Consider the following 17,973-nt stretch of genomic DNA (forward strand, 5'->3'; position numbering starts at 1 on the left):
TTAGGTAGTGCTTATAAAAATAAACTAACTTTTTGACAGCGCTCATTAAAATCTTGAGTACACTTAGTCTGAAAATTGGGTGTTAAATGTTAAACGTGCTACCCTCCAAAAAAAAAAACCCGGGAAAACATTCCTGCTCTATCTGAATCCAAATAGTAAAATCCAACCAGCAGGTTTGGCTAAATAGAACAAAGCTCAAGAGTGAAGCATAGCATACAAAAACATCTTTTAATTCCTGATTAGCCATACACACATTAAAAAAAGAAAAGATTTGTATTTAACTTTTGGATTAACTTCGTTCCTGCTGATGACGCTGCGAGAGGTCCAATCCATTAGGAGATTGTAGACAGTGAGGGAAAGGGATTCTGTTTGCTGACCACAAGCTTCTGGTGTTGATGTGAGATGTAACCTTTGATGTGACCCTAGGAGATGAACCACGTCAGCTTTCCTTGGGGTGGCATGTCCGTTTGCGGCCACCTACCATGTAGATTAGATTCGCCAGGATACACTGCACCTCATCCACGTCCACATCGTCCACCTTCATCATTTTCAGGGCCACCAAGAAGGTGTCCAAAGGAAGCTGGTGGGTCTTCAGCAGCAGGTACCTGAACGCAACAGACCAGTTGGACTCTCTGCCGGTGGCCGGGGGTAGAGGTGATGCTTACACTTTCTTGAAGAGGTTCCTATATGTGATTATCTTGAGTTTCTCCAGGATGAGAAAGATGCCACAACGGATGAAGAAGGTCTCGTGTTTAGAAAGAGCTTCATTCAATAACAGCAGGTTTCCGTCACTGCCAAGCACAGTCGTGAATAGCAATATCTATCTCTCTAAAAATTAAATATGCACAGTGGTTAGCACTGTATGAGAGGCTTTAACATGTAGATTCTCTCAGTTTTAGAAAGGACCCCAACCTCAACATCAACCCCATTTTGACAAGCATACAAAAAAAGATAACATCTTAATTGTATGTGAATTTTGTTTAACAAAGTGGAAAAAGACAATTGAAAAAAGGAAACATGCCAACAGGATTTGTATATTTCCTCAGACATTTTTAAATGCTAGTACTTTTTACCCAATGAAATGTGAGTTATCTTCAACTATTTTAATTACTCGTCACATATTGCCTAGCCATTGTGCTGAGTTGCTAAAATTCCAAAGACAATTGAAGTGAAATGTTTCTTATAATAACATGTATTCTTTTATTGCTTTAAAATAATGTGTATATATCTATATGCAGGTTATTGGCTATCTTTTGGTTTTGAGACAGAATGTCTTTGGAATTTATACTTTTGCTTAACTGTTGGGGTTATTCTGAGATGTTATTATGTGTGCATTAATCATTAATATGTATAGGAGCTTTATTTTAATTTGGGACCGAGCAAGCTCGAGGTCACTCTACAGGGCAGCTGGCTTCGAGGACATTTAATTGTTTTCAGGACTATTGACCGGACAGATCACCATGTTCCAGGCCGAGGACTGTTGATCTGAGTTCGCAATGAAGATCTGTGAAGGACACTTAAATTGCTTTGACTTGGATTCCGGCAGATGGCGATAATCGAATCAACTTCCGAAAATACTCGCATATTGTTTAAAAATACTGTCGCCCGGTTTACCTTATATGAAGTTATTATGCTTACTTGTGCAAATTCTTATGCAGTTGTTTTGGTTTCCGATCCGCCCGGGTCACGTTGTATGCTTACTTGTGCAAATTCTTACGCAGGTGTTTTTGGTTTCCGACCTGATATGCAATTGTTGTGGCAGTTGTTTTTTGACCTTAACATACCTGTCAACCTCTGCCGATAACTGCCCTTATAAATGATTATGATTCCCCTTACAAACCCCCCAAAAACCTTACAAACACCGTACGACTCGTAAGGTGTTTGTAAGGTTTTTTGGGGGTTTGTAAGGGGAATCATAATCATTTATAAGGGCAGTTATCGGCAGAGGTTGACAGGTATGCCTTAATGGTGTTATTCGGTTAGCTTATGCAATTGTTTGAATCAGATTACCTTAAGTGTTTTGATTATGCGCGACTAAATGGACAGAGGATGCCGTTTTTTCAGAATGTCACGGTGGCGAGGACGAGCCAGGACGATTCTCACTTCCAAGTTTCAACGCTGGAATATGTCAACGATGTCTCTCTGTTTTTATTAAAGTACATCTATTAATAATCCTATCAATAACTAATTCAGTTACCCGAGAGGGCCCAGATTAGTCTGTATTTGTTCAAATGTTCTGTCCATGTCTGTTTTAATTTGTGTTATTGTTCTATGTTCTGTTTTCACTTTGTGTTATTGCCTTGGAATCAAGTTTGTACCTTCTTCTGTCCACCTGAGAGAATAAAAGAATTTGCTGTTCATTGCAGCACACACAAAAAATAGCTCCCCTACAAATTGGCGTTGTCGGCAGGATTCTCTGTGGATGGAAGAACGGCTCTGAATTCAAACCTCCTTGGTGACAGATGGTGGTGTTTCATGGAATAAAGGTAGGATACATTGTTTTGTCTTAAAATCAACTGCCCCAAAGAGGATTGAATGTCAATTGACTAACATGGGAATGACGTTTGTGACGCATCCCGTAATGTCAGAGAACGCAGTGCCGGATCTGACAACGTTAGATTTGGATTCTGTGCGCATTTTAAAGTAGTAACGTGGGAATGACGCTTGTGACGCACCCTGTAATATCAGAGAACGCAGTGCCGGATCTGACTTTAGATTTGAATCCCGCCGACAACGCCAATTTGTAGAAGAGAGCTATTTTTTGTGTGCTGCAATGAACAGCTAGGCCGGCTTCTTCTAGGTGGACAGAAGAAGGTACAAACTTGATTCCAAGACAATAACACAAAGTGAAAACATAACACAGAACAATAACACAAATTAAAACACACATGGACAAATACAGACCAGTCTGGGACCCCTCTCCTTCCACCCTTCAGTGGCTTCCGGGTCTTAGAGAGGGCCCTGCTCTCAAGGAACGTCCACTTTTAAGATTATATCCAAATGAACATGTGGGTGTAATTCAAGTCATGTCCTGTTCCAAAGAGATGAGTTGAAAACAAAAAGGTGTGAACTTCCGGTGCTCATCACAATAAGCAGGAACTATTCTGTCTCCTTTTGGGGCCCCCCCTACTTGGGTAACTGAATTAGTGATGCAAAAGCGTAAATTCCACAGACATTGTCTTCAAACCAAAAGATAGCCAACAACCTACACATAGATACACATTATTTTAAAAGCAATGAAAGAATACATGTGATTAGAAGAAATATTTCTCTTGAGCAGGTAATTTGGTTTTCCCCAAGTGGGTACAATTTTTTTTAAATATATAATGTATATTTTACTTTTTAAAGTGGATTCCTTTATGACTCAAATAATAATAAAGATATGTGGGTGGGAAGTTCTTTGGTTTGTTTGCGAAAAATATTTTAACTTAATTTTTTTTCTTTGGTCTACTGGTGCTTTATGAGAAAACATTTTAATATCCTTGTATGTTATCAATATAAAAAAATAATTCCTGGATGACAAATGATTGTTTCAAAAGTCTGTATGCTACTAACGTTTGCTGCATTTGAACTGGAGGGCTGACAGAGCAAACCTTACCTGACAGCCTTGGTGACTTGAGCGAACTGCAGGAGGTCGTACTTCTCCAGAAGCTGAAGCGTGGGCATCTGGCCCTAAAGGATCAGCAAACAAAGGTTCTAGTACTGAGATCTCCAACCCAGTCTATGAAGAGCTGCTTTCCGTGCAGGTTTTCATTTTGAATGATTCAGTGCACGCAATATGACAATTGTTTGCTTTAAAAAAGCAGCACCTGACTGCAATCAACTCACTAATCACTCGGAAGACACCAGATGGGTGAAAAGGAGTCCACTTGTTTGGCTGAAATGAAAACCTGCACCCACAAAGCAGGTCCACTTCCAGTTGAAAGAATAGTTTGAACATTCATTCATTTTCTCCACCGCTTATTCTCACAAGGTTCGTGAGGGGTGCTGGAGCCTATCCCCGCCAATTATGGGCACCATGCGGGGGACACCCTGAATCGGCCAATCGCAGGGCACGAGAAGACAGGCTACCATTCACACTTTAGCAATTTAGAGTGTGCAACCAGCCTACCGAAAACCCACGCAAGCCCGGAGAGAGCATGCAAACTCCACAAAGGTGGACCGACCTGGATTTGAACCCAGGGCCCCAGAGCTGTGAGGCTGACATGCTAACCACTCATCCGCCGGGCCGCCTAGTTTGAACATAGTTATGATCTTTAAAACCTCCAGACTACTGAGGGACTGTGTGGTAACCTCAGTCTTAGTCTGCAGAAGGTCCACCTTGTGGACTCGCTGTGTGTGGCTCCAGTTTCTTACCTAGGTCTACAATGTCTTGTGTGTCTTGTGTCTGTTTTGCTACTGCAACCAAGAAATTTCCCGAATACGGGATGAAATAAAGTTCTAATCTAATATAACTTTAAAAAAGTGAGTCTAACCAGCAACATCTTGACAGGCAGGAGGTAGATGAGAATCATTCTCTTGTTCTTTTGACTGGCGCGATGGCAGTGTCGGAAGGAATAGGAGAGAAACTCTTCAGCTATGGGGGCGCAGAAACACAAAATGTATTGAAATGGGACATTTTTTCTGAGGTGTGATATCTTAAAAGCTACCTGGTTTGAAGTCACTGTCAAACATGGCCTTGCGACCTACATAGTATTTGTATGTGACCTTCTGAGCGGGACTGTAGTCGTTCTTCAGGTTGGAGCTGTCGATGGCCCTGATAAGTGGCTTGCACAAATGCAGTTTATTGATCTGATGATAGTTGAGACAAGAGGATATAATGTGAATCAAAGAAAGGGGTCAAGGTGCTTCATTAGAACTTTGAATGACACAAAAAAAAACCAAGTTGAGACCTTGAAGTAGATCTTAAAGAGTTGGTTGCTTAAAAACATCATGCCCCACTTCTTTGAGTCATCGATTCCAGCTCGACTGCAAAGTCACAATTCAATACAAAAATAAGAATCAGGTGAAGAGGGCCAGGTGTCAACACACTTTCAAGCTCAATTCACACAAAGATCGCCACAAATATTTTTACAGTCGATATATCACTGATTATTTTTGCGATTAGTTGACAAATAGACATCTTATTTACTCCAAGCATTACATTTTAGCTGTTAATGTGCATGGGAACCAAAAACTATGCACAAAACAAAGATGGAATGAAAGAATTGTAACTACTACTCTATGTAATGGCATCATTCTCCACATAAATTAATTAAAGAGAATCATCTTTCACCGAAGTGAACAGAAATGATAGTATATTTACTCTCCTTTGTTCTAGTTTTTATGCTTTATGATAAAAGAATAAAGAACAAAAAAATAGAAAACACATCAAATGTTTTCACTTTTTCATATAAAATATTTCTACACCTAAATCAAAGGAAACCATTTAAAAAGGAAGGCATTTTTCCTCCCCCACTTCATAATTTTAAAAAAGTACTTATATTAAGAGTATTGTCTATCATTTCATTGCTTTTCCCAAGTTGTGCTGCTTCCAGATAGTGTGTTCATATTTAAGTATTTAACCAATCACAATTTTTTGCCAGGGTCGGAAATCTACCCAGAAGCCTTCACAATCAGTTCTGAGTAACTGTTGGACTGTTTGGTTACTTTAACCAATCAGAATTCGAGTTGGCGACGCCAAAGCCATCTACCAGGCACACGGAAACGTCAGAATTTTCACACCCTATGATTCGATAGTGAGACAGTGTACTAGCCAGAGCTAGCAAATTGTATGTGTAGTGAGCTACACAAGCAAATATATTGCTCTGTTGATTTAATAGCGATTTTGTCAAAAAATAGATTTGGTTGCAGATTTACTGTGAAACCGAAATTCCAGTGATAACAATTATCACAATTACTGACTTGTCACTGGCACAAACTCGAAAGCAGCTCATGAGTTGCTCGGCAGCTTTTTCCAGCATCTCACCCGGTTGACCTTTGCCCTTCCGCTGCAACTGCTGCTCAGCCTGGTAACACACATGTTACATTTCAATAAGCCCCCCCAAATCCTTGATGAGATGGCAAAAATAAAATCTTACATTGTTAGCAAATATCCTCAAATCCAGAGTGACTGTGAACATCACAGGCAATGCCCTGAAAGATAAAAAAGAGGAGAAAATACTCAACTGGCTGCTGATCATTGCCATGTGTTTAATCCGCTTCCACTCACCAGTTCTCCTCTTTGTGGGACTGAAATGCCCTCAGAAAGGATGTGAAAAATCAAGGAGGCCAACTGAGAGTGTCAAATTCAAACTTCAACCTTTATCTGTGACATCTCACCTCATCTCTTCTCATTTTCTGAAGCGCTTTATCCTAACCCTTGCCAGCCAATAGGGCACAAGAAGACAAACAACCATTCACGCTCACACTCATACCTAAGGGCAATTTAGAGTGTCCAATCAACCTACCGTCCATGTCTTTGAAATATGGGAGGAAACCGGAGAACCCAAAGAAAACCCACGCAGGCCCAGGGTGAACATGCAAACTCCACACAGGTGGACCGACCTGGATTTGAACCCAGGACTCCCACTGTGAGTCTGATGCGCTAACCACTCAGCTGCCGGGCCGCTATTTGTGACATTGTCCCAATAATTGATGGACTACTAATGCCATCACCAAGGATATTGGACGACAAGGGTCTGGAACTTGTAGGCTTCTACAAAGTCGTGATTGGCAACGGCATACGTACACCTGGCAAACATGAAAGACTACCGTGAGTCACACACTAGGATCATTTGTCAATATTTCAGGAACCCATAGACGGCAGCACACCTCAGGTGAGCAGCCACCATCTCGTCGTACGGTGGCTCAAGAACCTGCTGACATTTGTCCTCTGGGTTGGCAAGCTGAAACACAAGCTTTATTTCAGTTCATTTGTGGTTTAACACATAATCAACATGTGGGTTGAGCCACACCTGGAGCCTGGGGTTGGCTACGTGGGGGTGTTTAAAGGACAGCAGCTCAGCACAAATTGCCCCATTCTGGTTGTCAATGGCTTCATAGGCCTGGAAAAGGACAAAAACACATCCGGCCAATGCACTTTATTGATGTTTGGTTTTAGACTAATGCTGCACGATGACAATTTATATTCTCAAAATGATCTATTGATATTTTGCCAGTTTATTGTGATTATTGCCCTGAATAGACTTGTACCTGCCTTCAAAGGTAAATTTGCGTTTTTGTTAGTTTTTGCGTTGCTTTTTGACACTCCCCCCCAACCCGGGTGCAGCCGCAAGACAAGCACCCCCCAAGATCCGCCCTTGAGCACGCATCATGAAACCAGAATTTTTGTCACATCGCACAGCACTAATTTAAACAGACGGTGGTCAGTATTACCTGCTGCAGGTACTGGTTGATGGTGATGTGAGCCATAATGTCTGTCTATGCACAGCCGCACCCTGTGGAGAATCACGTTTATTTTTTTTAATCCACAGTTAAGTAGAAATGACTGGTCAGTTCAGGGAACAGAGCAAGAGTAGTTCATAGTGGTGTACTATGCCAACAGAATCGTTATAAAAACTAATAACAGAATCGTCGTGATCTGTATAATGAAACTGTTATTTTTTTTATGTATTACTCAATGGAAATTCTGTATTAATGTAAATTACTTAATGCTTTCTATGCGAGTAGCACTTCGAACTTTAAGCGTTAGCTCTTTGTTGTTTTCATGTAGTTTCTCATATAGATATAGTTTCTCAAATAGATATTAACAATTTATACTTACAATTTGTACTGTAAGTGTCCTCTGCAAAAACCTATATATTCATTTGCTCTAAAATCATACCCTTACTGTAACATCCTATCCAACAAATTGCATTTAAATGAAGTTTCACTAACATTAACATCCGGATCGTAGCGTGAACTGAATACATTCCTGGGTCACAATTCTTCTTCGAGATGCACATAGACGCAATGCTGCCCTCTTCTGTCCGTTCTTGTCACTAACTGGTTGTATACACGCGGTCTAGATTTCCCAGTCTTCCTGGTAATCGTTTATTAGCAATTCTTAAAAGCTTGAGTTTTCTAAAGAATCTAAGCCAACACCTCAGTAGCTGACCAAAGATTTATTTTTTTATCATTATTTTTATTACACAGAAACACTGGAAAATGGAAAAAACATTTTTTGACAAACATCACAATAAAAATAGTTAGATTCAGAGTAGATCGCCTAGGCAAACCTTTGCGCACATTTAATGTAATTTTAAATCAGACAAATAGACAAGCTCACTCTGAAAATGAGGTAAATATGATATTGTCAAATATGTACAGGTTTGTTTGACAAAGTATTATTTTTCCTAATTAATGAAACAAATAAAGTAAGGAAGTGATGATATAAAATTCTTGATTTCACTATTACCTTTTTATTATTTACAATTATAACTTTCACCGATGACCATTTTACTTGGAGGCCCGTTGGTAAGTGGTAAGTGCATCGGCCTATCAGTCTGGAGGTCGAGGGTTCAACCCTAGGTAGGTTCACACTGTGTGGAGTTTGCATGTTCTCCCTGGGCTTCCATGGGTTTTCTGCGGGTACTCCAGTTTCCTCCCACATCCCAAAAACATGGATGGTAGGCTGGTTGAACACTCTAAATTGCCCCCAAGTATGGGTGTGAGTGTGCATTGCCCGTCTCCTTGTGCCCTACGATTGGCTGGCCACTAATTCAGGTTGTCCCCCACCTGGTGCCCATAGTCAACTGGGACAGCCTCCAGCACCCCCCAGTTCGAAAAATAAATGAATGTATGTTTTTACATCAAAACTTAAAATACATTACACAGCAGGAAAAACATATCACAACAAATATTACAATAGTTCACTAACTCAATTTCTTAGAGGACATAAATATTATTGACAGAACATTACGTTAAAATAATTGCCCAGGTATTTTTGTCACAAAAACGATTACAATTGTAATTATATATATATATATATATATATATATATATATATATATATATATATATATATATATATATATATATATATATATATATATTTAAAATAAACAAAAGATGCAATGTATTGTGTCCAGAAAAAATGACTATTACTTTAAGTACTGTTGCACCGCTACCATTTTTTGGGCTCTGATTCCGCTACCCAGCTGTACTGTACTGATACATATTTTGAAAACATATAAAAGCCCATGTGCTAAACACTTATAAAAGCAGAGGGCGCAATGTTCTCCAGTCTATTTTTCCAGTTTCCCTCCTTCTAAAAAAGCTAATATCTTTATAGATTCATTTCGACCAAACAGAACAACACCTTTTTACCACTCTGGTGTCTGACAAGTGTAGTCAGATGGTTGCTTTCACACACTTCTTGCTTTAACAGAATTCTAATTGATTATACTGTCTGTGCCAGATCTGGTGGGACAAAAACCAAGACCCACAGCGGCCAGTGACGAGCAGTTTGAAGACCCCTGATTTGAGTATCTACCCATACATTGAGAATACAAGTGCTAAACCAACACGTTCAACAACAGTTACCAGAATTAAACCTCTCCTAGCCTGAAAAAAAATTACATTTCTCTTATTATTCGGCGACATTCATTAGGAATTACAGATAACCCATGGTCATCTTGGGAAAGGCAACCAGCGGTTGCAAACTAAATTTCGAAATGTACATAATACACAGCATTGGCACATTATTCTTTGTGGCAGCAGATAACTATGGCTGCATTCTAATGCCCTTCATTACTTTTAACAGTGCACCACTAAATTTAAGAAGGTGCTCGGAGGGCTAAGTATCACATACCAGCCTCTGGTTCTGAAAAAAAACCCACTGCATTTCTTATTTGCTTGTGATGTTAATTAAACCTACTGTTTGGGAGGAACTTCCATTCGAATATTTAGCAAAGGGTACAAGCCTAAATCTTTGTTTTGTTGCCTTATTTCATACTTAATGGGTGGTGAAGAACTCAACTCTTACAAATATTTAAAAGTTGCCTTTCTTCTTTGTCATTTTTAGGATTGTATCGTGAGTTTCATTAACCTGGACATGGTAATAATAAACCCTTCAACCACTAAGATCGACTGGTTGATGGTGAATTTTGTTCAGCCAATCATGAGCCATTTTAAAAAGACTGGGTGGGCCCAGGAGGCCACGCATTCCAAGTTTCTCGAGTAGTGTTGTAAGGTTGTGCGGGGTTCTCGCGGCTGATTGGACCTTGCAGAAGGGCACATGGCGAAGCGGATGGGCTCATCTCACTGCAGCCAATCGCCCATAGACAAGGATACTGGCTGAACACACATGCGGCCAATGAGTGGATTGCTTTTTTTGTTCTTGTTGTCATACGAAATCGTGTGCAGGGTCTGACCTGGAGCTGGGAGAGTCTGATGTTGTAGGGGCATTGTTGGTCAGGGTATTTGAAGGGGTAGTGCTCCATCCATCTGATAACACTTGAACACCTAGACAAAATAAATATGACAGGTAAACTGGAAGATGCGATTTCTGCAGAAATTTTCTGCTCATTGCTGTTAATTTTGGAGCATTTTTGAGTGACTTCCTGGTCAAATAATGGGTTGGCATTGAGGGTGCTAGACACCCAAACAATTCTGATCGTTATGGGCCTTCATTTTAGGGTACATACACATCATTTTCAGCACATTTAGAGGCAATTCAGGGTCACTTCCAGGACTTTTTTTTTCGCTATTTCCTATAGAGATTTTCCAGGTCACATCCTGTTGATATTCAGGCATTTTCCCATTGAAAGTAACTCCGGCTGTTATAAAAATAAGGATTTCTTTGGGGGGGATCAAATTTTGGTGAAACCGCACCTTTTTGGCAAAACGTGTAAACGACCTTGATGTGCCTTGATCTCCTGAATTTGTAATGTGTAAATTATATAAATTGGATAATACATGTAGGATGAAATACATGTTGAAATTTAAAGATTTAATTGCATTTTTGCCATTGTAAATGAATAGGACTTTTAAGTCGAAAAAATGGCAATGTTTTTGACGGCGAGAATCAGTGAAAGTGCATGTTCTGTACGACGTGCTGAAAAAGTGGACTGGAAAAAAAATACAACAATATTTTCAAATCAAAAGGTTTTTTAACATGAAATAGCAAGGGCCTACCTTGGTTAAGCAAGTCACGTGTCAAGAAGTCATGTTTAGAAGAATTACTTCGTATATATGCAAAAATTGGCTGAATGTTGGCTCATAAAAATAAAAAAAACTTTATTCACTATAGTATTTCAAAGCAGGCTGCCCGGTGGCGCGAGTGGTTAGCGCGTCACCCTCACAGCTCTGGGGTCCTGGGTTCAAATCCAGGTCATGTGCATCTGTGTGGAGTTTGCATGTTCTGCGCCTGCGTGGGTTTCCTCCGGGTACTCCGGTTTCCTCCCACATTCCAAAAACATGCATGGTAGGCTGATTGGAAACTTTCAATTGCCCCCAATTATGGGTGTGAGTGTGCATTGCCCGTCTCCTTGTGCCCTGCGATCGGCTGACCACCGATTCAGGGTGTCCCCCGCCTCTGTCCCGGACACAGCTGGGATAGGCTCCAGCACCCCCCGCGACCCTAATGAGGATAAAGCGGTTCAGAAAATGAGATGAGATGAGTTTTTCAAAGCACCATTCGTTGTTACTGTTACCTGAGGGGTGCGAGGGGTGAGGCATGTAGCGATAAGGAGCGTGTCGTCCAGCATAACCACGATGTCTGTGTTGATGATTGGATGGGAGCGAAATGCCTCCGCTGTAAGGAAATGCACCACCTCTACCCAGCGAACACAGAGACCAACCTGGTGTTTTATGCAGAGGTCAGAAATGTAATAATGTGACTGATACCATATGGTAAATGGGAATGCCCCTGAGTCAGGATTGTCAGGCACTTGGGTTTATAAATTCTATACCCAACTGCCTGACAATCCTAGTAATTCACCAAAATCTAGTATTTAATTCTGACTGTCTGTCTGTCTGTCCATGTAATTAGGAGACACCCTTGGTGTGAGGGTGCCTACTTAGACAGAGAAAGAACTGAAGAAATGTAAGTAAGTACTTGCTTGTCTTTAACTGAAGACTGAAGACAGTCGCATTCGACGTATCGAGCACCCCTGGTAAATATTATGAATACAGTGGTACAACTACTTACGACTGCTTCTACATACAAAATTTAGAGGTTAGAAACCCTTTGATATGCAAATTACTGTTCCAATATACAAAAACAAGATCCAAGTTACGAAATCCCAAAAAGCGAAAGTACATTTTCCGGATCTGTTGGTTTTGATCTGCTTGACAACTTCCCTACATGTGGTTAAAGAATCTCTATTCTTAATTTAAAATTACTGGTGCGAATGAAATGTCCTTACACTGCACTGTACTCCTGCAAGAATATAATTTTTTTGCATGTTTATTATTCATTTAAATACATTAATAAATTATTTTCTTCTTTCTTCATTTTCTCTCGTGTTTGTCTGTTTCTCTCATCTTTCATAAAAAATTGGGACAATTATCTAAATAATTTTTAAAGGATTTAGTTGTTAGTTTTATTGAGAACCGTGGAACGAATGATAGAATATACATATAAAGTACTGTTCTACTTACGAAAAATCCAAGTTACGAAACATGTTTTGGAACCAATTAATTTCGGAAGTAGAGGTACGTACCACTGTATTGTTAACAGGTAGGGGTGGGAGTGCAAGTGCAATCAAATATAATCACTTTACTTGTGTTAAATACTTGTCCTAATATTGTTTAAAAACAATTTTACATTGCTCATGAAAATACAGTAATCCCTCGAATATCGCAGCTTCAACTTTCGCCGTTTCACTACATCGCGGATTTTTTCGGGGGGATTTAATTTTTTCCCCGTAAATTCATAAAAATGCAAATACATGCTGAAACACGCAAGCGGAAGCCACTCCCCTGTCCTCCGCTTGCTACTAGGACTTTGGAGTAAAAAAAATATATATATATATTTGTTTAAATAGGGGTGATCCTACTTTGCGTTTTTTTTCGTTTATCGTGGCCATGTCTGGTCTACATTAACCGCGATAATCGAGGGATTACTGTACACACTCACATGGTGGAACCCCGACATGGCTCTCCGGAGGTTCCGCCGAGCTGTGCCCACATGGGTTCCTGGTCACAACAACTCGTGTTCAATATATAGTATGCTTACAATAATGAGCAATAAAAATGGAAATGCAACAAAATAACCTATCTATTGATTCACACCTGACTTTGTTGTCCAGGAATGCTTTGGCAAAGGGGTTATGTTTGATCTTCAGAGCTGAGATCTGCACAGAAAATATATATATTTTTGGTTTGGGGTTATAGTTTTGACTAGTGTTGCACCAATACCATTATTTATTATACGGGATCTCTAAAACTACGTACTGCAAAGTATCAGTGCGTTATTTCTTGTAATCCCATGATACCGATGTTTTATTGTCGTACCTGCACTAACTCTGGTATCAGTGAAACACTAAATTTGAGGTTGACAACAATGTATTATAATAAAGAGGTGCTGTACCTCTTCATTCTGGTAAGCGGTGACTGCGATAAACTGAGTCTCTTTGAAGGAAATGTCAGATACTAGATGATGTTGAGACCCCACACGGACAATGTGCAAATGAGGCTGGTACTTATGAAGGGAGTTTAAGATGATCTGGAAGACAGGCACAAAAACACTTTATTTAGTATTTTATGTGCACAGACTAAAACCAACTTTTTTTTATACAAACCACTCTTCTTAGAATCCATCTCAAACCCAATTCTAAAAAGGCCCAATTATCCAATCTTTGCCCTCTTGGAAAACACAAAAGATAAAACAAACAATTTTCTATTTGGGAGCTTGGCTTAATGTTTAGCTGGAGTGTGTGTGGGTTCTTTGAATATTGTTTTCCTTCACTCTCATCCCAAACACGAAGGGTGAATTATTTTCCGGTGAAAACCATAATTACCATAATGCATAAACAAGATGAGCAATTATTTCATTAAAATCTCCGCACCAACACTGCATTACTGCCCTTTGTGTGTGTTTGTTTGTGTGGCCTCTGAGTGCTGTCTGAGCAACCTCTACACAGGAAGTGCATTAAGCAACAGCCAACCAATTAAAATGTGTTTCCAGCGTTCCCGTGGTAATGAGAGGGGGGCGGAGGTGAAGTGCGTGAGAAGGGCCGGTGAAGTGGATCATTACAGTCGCTCTCCTTCCCTATGCCACACAACAAAAGCCCCAAATGATTGAAATCATTATCATAGAGAATAGAAAAATAAAATTGACCTATTAAGTGCAAGTTGGGATATTTGCATTATTCTTGGTTACCTGTCCTTCTTTGTTGCCTTTGTTGGTCAGTTTGACTTTGTTAAAGGTCACCACTGCTTTCATCCAATGAGCTCCAAAGTTGGGTGAGTCCGGGTGAATGTAGATACCACCGTGGCCCCGCCCCTCTCGCCATCCTTCTGCCTGGTCCGCCGCCAACCACTCACGGTTGACAAACTTCCAGCGGCAGCTGTCAGTCGGGATGAAGTCGAGAACGAAGGAGTACATGGAACTCGGGTCCAGTCCTGACACGCTGACCTTCAGGATGGGAAACATGCGTCTAGGACAAGCACATGACAAATTGAGTAATTACACTACATGGATGATGCGACTGGAATGTGTGAGATAAGATAACTGATAATGCTTCATACAGACTCATTTTTTTAGATTATTTAATTTTAGACTAATTTAAAGTGAACAAATTGATTCTTAGTGTCCTCAAGCATCTTTTTTGGTCATTTTATCTTCAATACCATTTGAATCTTACGCTCCCCTGACCCCAAGTGCTTGGCGATATGAGACACCTAGTATGTATATGGATCATCAGATTTGCTTTCAATTGATTTTTTTTCAATTTGCTGTGAAAGTCAACTAACATTTTTAACATACATACATATACATATATATATATATATATATATATATATATATATATATATATATATATATATATATATATACATATATACATACATACATATGTATAACCCTAACCCTTACAGCATGTGTAGTTATTAGTTATTATTATTAAAAGTGGGGCACCTGGGTTTAAATCCACGCCGGTCCACCTGTGTGGAGTTTGTATATTCTCTCCAGGCCTGCGTGGGTTTTCTCCAGGTACTCCGGTTTCCTCCCACATTCCAAAGACATGCATGGTAGGCTGATCAGACGCTCTAAATAGCCCCTAGGTATGAGTGTGAGCGTGGATGGTTGTTTGTCTCCTTGTGCCCTGCGATTGGATGGCCGCCAATTCAGGGTGTCCCCTGCCTCTGGGCCGAAGTCAGCTGGGATAGGCTCCAGCACCCCCCTCGACCCTACTGAGGATAGAGCGGTTCAGAAAATGAGATGAACCTTGAAAACAAGTATTTTGCTTAGCAATTAACATGACAAACAAAAAATTGAATAAGCCGTAAAACTGCTTAACACACTGAGCAAGCCACAAGGAACCATAAGTAACTAGAAGATTTTGAAGCTTATTTTTGAACCGCTTGTCCTCACAGGAGATGTGGGGGTGCTGGAGTCTACCCCAGCCAACTATAGGAATCCGATCTGACTTGGTTGCCAGCCATTCGCAGGGCACAAGGATACGGCAACCATTCATGCTAACACTCATACCTAGGGGCGATTTAGGGTGTTGAACCAGCCTACTTTGCATGTTTTTGGGTTGTGGGAAGAAACCAGAGTTCCTGGAGAAAACCCACAGTTAATTGTGCCTTCTGTCAACTCTTGGAAGAGCATTTCATCGTTCTGTCAGGTAGGTGAATACATTTAAAGTGAATAAATCACCAGTTTGGAAACAATGAAGTAATAAATTCTCATTCTAATAATTTGTCATAACCAAAGGATAGCACCAGTTAATCTCATTACTATATAGCTTATGTCGTAGCCCTTACTGACCGTCCATTCCTGGTGACGATCATCTCATTGGTGAGATGCTGAAACTTCCTCCACAGATCAACATCCTCCAGGGTGACCCTGAGCCCTTGTTCTGTGGGGTCGCCCTTCTCCCGCCCGACCTGCAGCTCCCGCTCCACGGCAGTCAGCAACCGAGAAATGCTGCGCTCTGAAGAGCTCTCGCCATCATCGTGTTGCTCCTCCACCTTCATCTGCGCGGCAATCCATTAAGATCACAAAACCGGTAGTGCTTGTAATGGCTACATGTTCCAAATAAGATTCCTCCTAACTCTTATTGATCCATCAACGCAAGCTTCGTGTCAATCTGTGTCGTGCATGTGCCATTGGCACAAAATCAATATACTTTTATGGTAAAACAGACGTCTCATTTAACACAATGGGGGCCTACTTTATCTTCAAGAGTCATTGGAGCGGGCTCAGTATTTGGCAAACCAAACTACAGAATGGCATCTAGTTCAAACTACAAATAAAAAGCTTGTTTTAACAAGTGCTTCTAAACCTTTGACAGGCGGCGCGCAAGGAATATGTATTTTTAAAGCAAGCCAATATCTTATGAACTGAACACGGAACATTCGTCACTTAATAACACTGGTCAATAATTTTTTTGAAATTTGTTGAATAACATTTTTACACTGCCTAAAACTAAAATTGGCATGCTGATTCCAAAGTCTGTTTTTGCTGCATTTAAATTGTTTTTTTGCCTTAGTCTACCAATTCATAATATTCACAGATTGCTTTTTACCTCAGGTGTTTGTTTCTTTTATTTCTTTATGATTCTCTATTGATAATTTCCTTATTATTTTAATGTTTACTCTTTGTTAGAAGACTTTTGTCTGTAAAACTCATTTGTATTGTCTTTTTTGGAATTATAGAAATTTTGTTCTTACTATAATTACAAAATCCATATCCTCCATAGTGTTAAATATTGCTCGCGTTTTATATATATACACACACACACACACACACATATATATATATATATACACACATATATACATATATATATATATATATATATATATATATATATATATATATATATATATATATACATATATATATACACATGATTATTATAACAAAGACATTTTAAATTCTATTAGCATTCTATATATATATTCTATGTATATTTTAAGAGAACATGGCTAATTTGGTTTAAAAACCTGAAGTGACAGACAAAAATGGAGATCAGTTTTGGATTTTGAACCCCAAAAGTATTTTAAAAACAGCTGTCAGACCTCAACAACAAAAAGTTGTCAGTAGAATAATTCAGTTGAACCCATACCGCAGAAGGATATGTGAGTAATGACCACACTAAGTCTGGTGGACACCAGGCATGAGAATGTCAAGTGATGGAGATGAAAAAGTCATTATTTTTCAAACTAAACAAAAGGCATTTATGCAACCACAAAGAGTAAGACTCACCCCAGTGCTGAAAGGCTCCCCAGATAAATTGATTAAACAAAAAAAGGAGCATTAAACAAATGTCTGGGTATGGACGTGAAAGAGCACAGGATGCAACTGAACAGACACGGAAAGCTCCTCCCTCTCCATTCTTAACAGGAAAGCTGCAAGCATACATAACACACCAACAATGAAATTACATTGAGTTCGTTAAAAATATGTAAAACGCTCAACTTTTCAAAGTAGGAAATCGTACAGCTAGTAAATGAAGAACTTTGTTATTCTAGAAAAGACTGCTTGGAGAAATAATACTCAAGTTATAGCCAGTGCCACTTGATTACACGGCGAATCAGGATCCCCCAAAATCCTGTTGAGAAAAATATTGGCTTTTCCAGTGGCTCGCCAACATTTAAATGTCAACTGAGAACATTGGAGGCACACGTATGTTAGCGGAAGCGTGAAATTGACAAGAGGTCAAACATCTGGAAACTCTTGACACCTGATATGTGCCTGTGAGGTGTGTGTGGGGGATTTAATCAGCGGAGAGATTTAGTGGCTTTATCATGTCATCGTGCACAGAGACAGAACGGACAAAGGCGGGACGTAAACATTGGCAGGTCACGCCAACA

General features: G+C 39.8%; 2 protein-coding genes across 3 annotated transcripts; both read right to left on the reverse strand.

The window, feature by feature from the left end:
- Window positions 1-209: 209 nt before the first annotated feature.
- Window positions 210-7,952, reverse strand: pcid2 (PCI domain containing 2). Its single transcript, XM_077625962.1, has 15 exons — window positions 7,766-7,952; window positions 7,378-7,439; window positions 6,957-7,046; window positions 6,814-6,887; window positions 6,665-6,732; window positions 6,212-6,251; window positions 6,081-6,135; window positions 5,905-6,008; window positions 4,893-4,968; window positions 4,650-4,791; window positions 4,476-4,576; window positions 3,599-3,672; window positions 666-791; window positions 482-605; window positions 210-422 (listed from the first exon to the last, which is right to left on the reverse strand). The coding sequence occupies exons 2-15, from the start codon at window positions 7,411-7,413 to the stop codon at window positions 333-335; spliced, it is 1,200 nt and encodes a 399-aa protein (XP_077482088.1). The 5' UTR covers window positions 7,414-7,439; window positions 7,766-7,952; the 3' UTR covers window positions 210-332.
- Window positions 7,953-9,557: 1,605 nt separating this feature from the next.
- Window positions 9,558-17,915, reverse strand: LOC144084995 (T-box transcription factor TBX19-like). Of its 2 annotated transcripts, XM_077613905.1 has the most exons (10): window positions 17,601-17,915; window positions 17,366-17,508; window positions 15,923-16,131; window positions 14,309-14,585; window positions 13,517-13,651; window positions 13,219-13,280; window positions 13,064-13,122; window positions 11,637-11,783; window positions 10,356-10,446; window positions 9,558-10,278 (listed from the first exon to the last, which is right to left on the reverse strand). In XM_077613905.1, the coding sequence occupies exons 3-10, from the start codon at window positions 16,129-16,131 to the stop codon at window positions 10,113-10,115; spliced, it is 1,146 nt and encodes a 381-aa protein (XP_077470031.1). In that variant the 5' UTR covers window positions 17,366-17,508; window positions 17,601-17,915; the 3' UTR covers window positions 9,558-10,112. The 2 variants fall into 2 exon arrangements, with proteins under 2 accessions (XP_077470031.1, XP_077470038.1); XM_077613912.1 differs by lacking the exons at window positions 17,366-17,508; window positions 17,601-17,915 and having other exon boundaries at window positions 15,923-16,793.
- Window positions 17,916-17,973: the final 58 nt, after the last annotated feature.

The sequence above is a fragment of the Stigmatopora argus genome, chromosome 1 (assembly GCF_051989625.1).
Source record: "Stigmatopora argus isolate UIUO_Sarg chromosome 1, RoL_Sarg_1.0, whole genome shotgun sequence".
NCBI lineage: Eukaryota > Metazoa > Chordata > Actinopteri > Syngnathiformes > Syngnathidae > Stigmatopora > Stigmatopora argus.